Below are 7,901 nucleotides of genomic sequence, written 5' to 3'. Positions count from 1 at the left end.
CACAGCTCAAGCTCTCCAACCTATGGCTCTGGTTTCTCATCTCCCAAGTTCACATCTACTCATCAGTCTCAATCAGATTATCGTTTGATCATCAACAATGTGGAAGAGGGAGACTCAGCAGTCTATTACTGTAAAACATGGGACAGCTCTGTGAATGAGTACGCATCACAGTGATTTACTCTGTGACAAAAACGTCCTCACAAATACTTCTGCTTTTTGAGTCTTTCACACATCAACTAATGCTCTCCTACTAGCCCACTGGAGAAAAAAAATTAGTACAAGCCAGTTTCCTCAATCTTTTTTTGAAATACCAATTTCATATAAATATTTTTTCAACCACTGAACAGTATAAGTAATTAAATTGCATATTAGATGTTTTCTGCTTTTTGTTTTGTTATTCTCATTTGGACTGGAAAGCACAGTGACAAAACACCAATATGTAACAGACAAAGTTAATCATAGAGATTCATTCTTGACCTTGGGCAAATATTCATATCAATCAGTAGGACCAGAGAGGACCTTGAGTCGAGAACATTAAACACATATAAACAAAGATGAGTCCAAAAACACATCATCTGGGTTTAGTAAATCGATATTAACTAAACCCACAAAATCAAGGTTATAAAATATAACCTTCTAAAAATTTAAATTCACTGTGCTGCCTATGTCAGTGGATAGTTTACAGAGAATCTTTAGGGATAATAAAATGCAGCAATAAACATTTGTGTTTACACTCTCTTTTAACTTAACACTAATGCTGGAGACTCAGGGCCTTTTTAACCGCTCATAAAACAGACTCAGCAACATTTTTATATCTTGGTACTTCATGAATTTTCTAATTTTCATGAAAATTGCTGGTAATCATGATTCTGGACTGATGACAGGAGGAGGAAAGGAGAGACAGCCACCATGGACTGTAACCTGGGGACTGTTACTAACAGTGGAGCTCGCTGGTATAAACAGATTCCTGGAGGAGTTCCTCAGTTTGTCTTGTATTTTCATCACAGCTCAAGCTCTCCAACCTATGGCTCTGGTTTCTCATCTCCCAAGTTCACATCTACTCATCAGTCTCAATCAGATTATCGTTTGATCATCAACAACGTGGAGGAGGGAGACTCAGCAGTCTATTACTGTAAAACATGGGACAGCTCTGTGAATGAGTACGCATCACAGTGATTTACACTGTGACAAAAACCATGCACCATCATTGTCTTTGGCAGGCTGAACTTCTTCAGCTGCCGCAGGAAGTACATCCTCTGCTGGGCCTTCTTGGTGATGGAGGTGATGTTCAGCTCCCACTTGGGGTCCTGGGAGATGATGGTGCCCAGGAAGCGGAAGGAGTCCACAGTGGTGACTGGGGAGTCACGCAGGATGATGGGGGAGGGTGGGGCTGTGCTCTTTCTGAAGTCCATGACCATCTCCACGGTCTTCAGAGCGTTGAGCTCCAGACTGTTCTGGCTGCACCAGGTCACCAGATGGTCGATCTCCCACCTGTAGGCGGACTCATCCCCCCCTGAGATGAGCCCTGTGAGGGTGGTGTCAACCGCAAACTTCAGGAGCTTGACAGACTGGTGACTGGAGGTGCAGCTGTTGGTGTACAGGGAGAAGATAGAGAGAGAGAGAGAGAGAGAGAGAGAGAGAGAGAGAGAGAGAGAGAGAATGTAATGATGGTATTATAATGTAATGAAATGTATGGGGTTGATTGTTCTTATGTTGTATGTATGATGCTTTGGCAATGCTGTTGTTACACATTCATGCCAATAAAGCTCATTTGAATTGAAGAGAAAGAGAGATATAGAGAGAGAGATCATCAATCATTTACTGTTAAGAAACAATTGTATATACTAAATATTAATGTAACAACATGTAGTGATGATTGTTACACAAACACAAACTTTTATCATAAATCCAGTTTCATTTTTCCTTCTTTATGAAGAGGACCAAAATCATGATGACCAAATCATCTGGCAACCAAAAGACTGAAAGTTAAGTCTTCGACAACAGAAACACAACCAAATGAAAACGCATTTACCTGACAACATGTCATATAGATTTAGTGATTCATGTTGTGTTTCCAATGAATGAAAAGCTGGAGTTCTGATTAATATGGAGCATGCTACTTCAGTGAGAGCAAGTTAATGGAAAGGTGATAAAACTGAGATGAGAGATAAACAGTTACATAAACTCTACACGCTGTTTATTATAGAACACTGTTTACACTTACTGTAATGTACAGCTGAAAGAAAACATGAACCCGAAAACAGATTAAATTATATTTAGTGTTTGATCATGTCTAATTGTTTTCTTGCTAACATTTGTTATTAGAAATATTGTGAGCCAGGTTCAGCTGTGATGAAGGGAGACTGATGAAGACTTACTTAACATAACATGGTTTATTGATCCCGACAATGGAGATACAGTGTCAGCATCCAGCGTGTAATCACATGCAATGCCCACACCAAATCTGAAGTATGCTTCCTGTCTGGGGAAATTTATCCTTCCTGGACCTACAGAGATTCACTGTCAAAATAAGGTAATTGTTCATCGCGCTAAACATGTGTGAGTCTTTTGGTTATTAGTTCAAATGAAGACACGTTGTGTGTCCTTCAAGCCACATGCAACACTTTCTACATAGTGCCAATCAGTCTTCTGATGTTTAGATTCCAATACTATGTCACATAGAAATCTATTACTACCCGTGAGTTGAACTCTAATCTGTGGAGCCAGTAAGGTCTTGGAAACATTCTTGTAAGATTCAACCTTCTAAGATTCCCAGAGAACACTGGTATCTGCTAGCCTGACATCTGAGCTACTGTCTCTACCTGATCAGTCTAACTGTCTCCCTGTCAAGGACAGTTACATGGGAGAAAGAACTAGAGCTGGAAGGTCAGTGAACACACAGTTGTGGTGTCAGCTAATGACCTTAATCCTTATATTAAGGCTAATATTGATGAAAAGGACAGCAACAGCACAACTTCATTTACTTACACAAATATTGTAAAAACAGTCTGCTCTCTCTGAAGCTGAAATATGATCAAATACTAAACTCACCAGACAGATCATCTAGATTCTGAGATTTATGTTTCCAAAAGATTCATCAGAATAAACTGGATGAACATTAAACATAATAACCTAGATTTTATCGGAACAGAATTAAAAAAGTGGAAACCTGAATCCTGAAGTAAATATCTGCATTCACACCAGGTTTCCTCATGATTCACTCCTGTTTACTGGACTTATTTAAAGCAAGATGAGTCCAATTTAAAATTAAACTATAAACAAATGAAGGAGTATTTTTAGTGTGATCAGTTCTTTATAGAAAAATCCAACAAAGAGAAAATTAATGTGAAAACACAACTGGATTTGTGAATGAAATCAGTTTTGGGTGTGGAAACTCCTCCTCCTCCACTTCTCCTGTCCTCAGTATCTTTATAAGATTCAGTCTCTCTTCTCCTCACACTCCAACCCTGCTCACCTCTCAGCTGGACAGTAAGGGACGTTTACACCACACACTGACAACATGCTGGGGACCCTCTGCACTCTCATCACTGCTCTAACATGTAAGGAGGCTGACTTACTGCAGCTTTGACCTCATGTTGGATTCATCAGTCTGTGTGTTTCTCTTGACTCCATGTCATCTTGTTGTTTCCAGGTGTGAGTGGTGTGACGGTGGTGACACAGAAGCCCCCTGTTGTGACGCTGAGGAAAGGAGAGACAGCCACCATGGACTGTAACCTGGGGACTGTTACTGAAAGTGGAGCTCGTTGGTATAAACAGATTCCTGGAGGAGTTCCACAGTTTGTCTTATTTTTTTATCGAAGTTTGAGCTCTCCAACCTATGGCTCTGGTTTCTCTTCACCCAAGTTCACATCTACTCATCAGTCTCAATCAGATTATCGTTTGATCATCAACAATGTGGAGGAGGGAGACTCAGCAGTCTATTACTGTAAAACATGGGATGGCTCTGTGAATGAGTACGCATCACAGTGATTTACACTGTGACAAAAACCTCCTCACAAAAACTTCTGCTTTTTGACCTGCTGATACACATTGACTGGGAGTGAAGCTATCAGCCAATGTTTCTGTAACTTCCCCACATAAATATTTAAAATATATTTTCAAACTTTCAAACACTTTTATCAAATTAATCCTCTGGTGGTAGTTATATACAGTCATGTGGACATGCTTTAGCACAAATATGCTCACTAGTAAATGTAAACCACTACAAGTTATCATCTATGACACTGTTTTCACTAAATATTAATGTTTCCTGCCACTCATCATAGAAAGTTTAATAGTTCCCAGAAGATGCTCATTTGCTGAAAGGTGCACGTGTAGTGATGATTGAAAATTTTCCTTGACCAAAGATCATCTGGCAACCACAAGTTACAAACACTGAAAGTTAATTTTTTGTACAGCAGAAGCACAACCGAATGAAAATGCTACACCTCCCCTGACAACATGTGATATAGATTTAGTGATTCATGTTGTGTTTCCACTGAATGAAATGCTGGAGTTCTGATTAATATGGAGCATGTTACTTCAGTGAGAGCAAGTTATTTGAAAGGTGATAAAACTGAGATAAGAGATAAACAGTTACATAAACTCTACACACTGTTTATTACAGAACACTGTTTACACTTACTGTAATATACAGCTGAAAGAAAAAAATTTACCTGAAAACTAATAAAATTATATTTAGTGTTTGATCATCTCTAATTGATTTCTTGCTAACATTTGTTGAAGAAATATTGTGAGCCAGGTTCAGCTGTGATGAAGAAGTTTCGGAGACTGATGAAGACTTAACATTGAGCCCTGCAAAGGAGATACAGTGTCAACATCCAGCGTGTAAACACAGGCAATGCCCACATCAAATCTAAACTATGCTTCCAGTCTGGGGATATTTATCCTTCCTAGACCTACAGAGATTCATTAAGTTGCCAAATATTTAAGTTATTATGTTTAACATGTGTGAAGAGTCTTTTGGTTATAGGTTCAAATGAAGACACATTGTGTGTCCTTCAAACCACATGCAACACTTTCTACATAGTGCCAACCAGTCTTCTGATGTTTAGATTCCAAAGCTATGTTATATTGGAATATTTAACTAACCATGAGTTGAACTCTAATCTGTGGAGCCAGTAAGGTCTTGGAAACATTCTTGTAAGATTCAACCTTGTAAGATTCCCAGAGAACACTGATATCTGCTAGCCTGACGCCTGAGCTGCTGTTTCTTACCAGTTTGACTGTCTCCCTGTCAAGGACAGTTAAATGACAGAAAGGACTAGAGCTGGAAGGTCAGTGAACACTTGTCGAGTCAGCTAATGACTTCAAAATAGACCTGTCTAGACCTTACCTTTCCCTGTTACATCAATTTAGCCCCCTAAGAAATATCTTTAATAAACATGTTAAAGGATAATATTGATGAAAAGGACACCAACAAGGCTCAAAGTGTAACAGTAACAACAAAAGTATCACTTGCTTACACAAATGTGTACAGTGGGTTCTCTCACACACACCTGACATATGATCAAATAATAAATTCACCTGACAGATCATCTAGATTCTGAGATTTATGTTTCCAAAAGATTCTTCAGAATAAACTGAATAAACATTAAACATAATAACTTAGATTTTATTGTTAGAGGACATAGTGTAAAACTGAAATGTGAGGTAAATAATTGCATTCACACCATGTTTCCTCATGATTCAATCTGGTTTACTGAACTCATTTACAACCAGATGAGTCCAGTATAAGGTTAAACTATAAACAAATGAAGGAGCAGTGTGATCAGTCCTTTATTGAAAAATCCAACAAAGAGAAAATTAATGTGAAAACAAAACTGGATTCATGAGTGAGATCAGTGTTGGGTGTAGAAACTCCTCCTCCTCCTCCACTTCTGCTCTCCTCGGTGTCTTTATAAGCTTCAGTCTCTCTTCTCATCACACTCCAACCCTGCTCACCTCTCAGCTGGACAGTAAGGGACGTTTACACCACACACTGACACCATGCTGGGGATCCTCTGCACTCTCATCACTGCTCTAACATGTAAGAGATTCTTCTCATTCCTTTTATAGCCCATATTTTCACACAGAAACCTTTCACTCGTGTATTTTTCTGTGTATGTTGACAGATGTTGATGCAGTGAAGGTGCTGACCCAGACACCTGCTGTCCACACAGTTTCTACAGGACAAGAGGTTGTTCTCAACTGCAACATTCAGAGAGATGATGGAAATTATGTCTATTGGTATAAACAGGTTCCTGGTGAAGCTCCTCAGTATGTCCTGAGATTTTACCATAGTCACAGTTCACCCAGCTTTGGATCAGGATTCTCTTCAGACCGATTCAACTCTAAATCCTCATCAAACATAGATTACCAGTTCATCATTAAGCGGTCAGAGGCAGGAGACTCTGCTGTCTATTACTGTGAGACGTGGGACGACTCTGCTAAGGAGCGCGTATCACAGTGATTTACACTGTGACAAAAACCTCCTCACTACTCCTCCTCCCCCAACTACTTCTGCTTTTTGAGTCTTTGACACATGAAATATTGCTCTCTAATAACCAACATGAGCAGTAACAGTAGAAGAATAAGTCCTTTTTTGTTTTCAGGTTTGTGTTGTGTTCTTTTCATTTGCACTGGATCAGTACAGTAAAAAAGCACCAATGAGTGATAAACAAAGATAATCATAGAGACTCATTCTTGTCCATGGGGACAAATATACGTGTTAAATATTCATGTTGATCATTAGGTTCATAAACACGTCATCTCATCATTTTATACTTCAAAATTAACATTGATTAAATCAAAAACAAGTTGCCTGTCTTATAGTTTAACACTAATGTTGGAGACTCAGGGCCTCTTCAACAGCTCGTAAACAGATTTAACAATTAATTATCAGCTTGTAGTCATGAAGTAACACGAGTACTTCATAACTTTTACTAATTTTATAAAAATTGATGAACATGATTTTGAACTGATGACATGTTTCACAGCTTTTACACAGAAAATCATTACTTCTTTTTGGGGTCTCAGTAAAACATGACAAAATACAATTGATTTAAACCAGACATTGTTCCACTGTACAAATAAAAGGTTTTCATCTACTTTGACAATAATAAAGACAGAAAAGACTTTCCCCTTTACAGAAGCAAGCAAAGTAAGCAAAGCTCCTCCTCCTGTCAGTCACTCTCAGTTTCAGTGTTGTATTAAATTGCTCCTCCAGCACCTCCTCTCCTCATCCTCCAAACCCTCTAATCTGTCAGCAGTAAGCTCACTTTCCAAGTTACAAGGCCATTCTCAGCACACACTGACACCATGCTGGGGACCCTCTGCACTCTCATCACTGCTCTAACATGTAAGGAGGCTGACTTACTGCAGCTTTGACCTCATGTTGGATTCATCAGTCTGGGTGTTTCTCTTGACTCCATGTCATCTTGTTGTTTCCAGGTGTGAGTGGTGTGACGCTGGTGACACAGAAGCCTCCTGTTGTGACGCTGAGGAAGGAAGAGACAGCCACCATGGACTGTAACCTGGGGACTGTTACTAACAGTGCTGCTCGCTGGTATAAACAGATTCCTGGAGGAGTTCTTCAGTTTGTCTTATATTTTCATCACAGCTCAAGCTCTCCAACCTATGGCTCTGGTTTCTCATCTCCCAAGTTCACATCTACTCATCAGTCTCAATCAGATTATCGTTTGATCATCAACAATGTGGAAGAGGGAGACTCAGCAGTCTATTACTGTAAAACATGGGACAACTCTGTGAATGAGTACGCATCACAGTGATTTACTCTGTGACAAAAACGTCCTCACAAATACTTCTGCTTTTTGAGTCTTTCACACATCAACTAATGCTCTCCTACTAGCCCACTGGAGAAAAAAAATTAGTACAAGCCA

The 7,901-nt window shown here is 39.3% G+C and overlaps 3 gene segments (V, D, J or C); all 3 read left to right on the top strand.

The window, feature by feature from the left end:
* The first annotated feature begins 3,510 nt into the window (after window positions 1-3,510).
* On the top strand, window positions 3,511-4,052 carry LOC123966860. The segment is given in 2 exon segments: window positions 3,511-3,560; window positions 3,653-4,052. Coding segments are annotated over 2 exon segments (378 nt in total).
* A 1,922-nt stretch (window positions 4,053-5,974) lies between these two features.
* LOC123966861 lies at window positions 5,975-6,636 on the top strand. The segment is given in 2 exon segments: window positions 5,975-6,049; window positions 6,135-6,636. Coding segments are annotated over 2 exon segments (378 nt in total).
* Window positions 6,637-7,150: 514 nt separating this feature from the next.
* LOC123966859 lies at window positions 7,151-7,892 on the top strand. The segment is given in 2 exon segments: window positions 7,151-7,360; window positions 7,453-7,892. Coding segments are annotated over 2 exon segments (378 nt in total).
* Window positions 7,893-7,901: the final 9 nt, after the last annotated feature.

The sequence above is a fragment of the Micropterus dolomieu genome, unplaced genomic scaffold, assembly GCF_021292245.1.
Source record: "Micropterus dolomieu isolate WLL.071019.BEF.003 ecotype Adirondacks unplaced genomic scaffold, ASM2129224v1 contig_14438, whole genome shotgun sequence".
NCBI classification, from domain to species: Eukaryota; Metazoa; Chordata; class Actinopteri; order Centrarchiformes; family Centrarchidae; genus Micropterus; species Micropterus dolomieu.
Note: the sequence above shows the minus strand (reverse complement) of the source record. Positions and strands in the feature narration are given on the sequence as shown.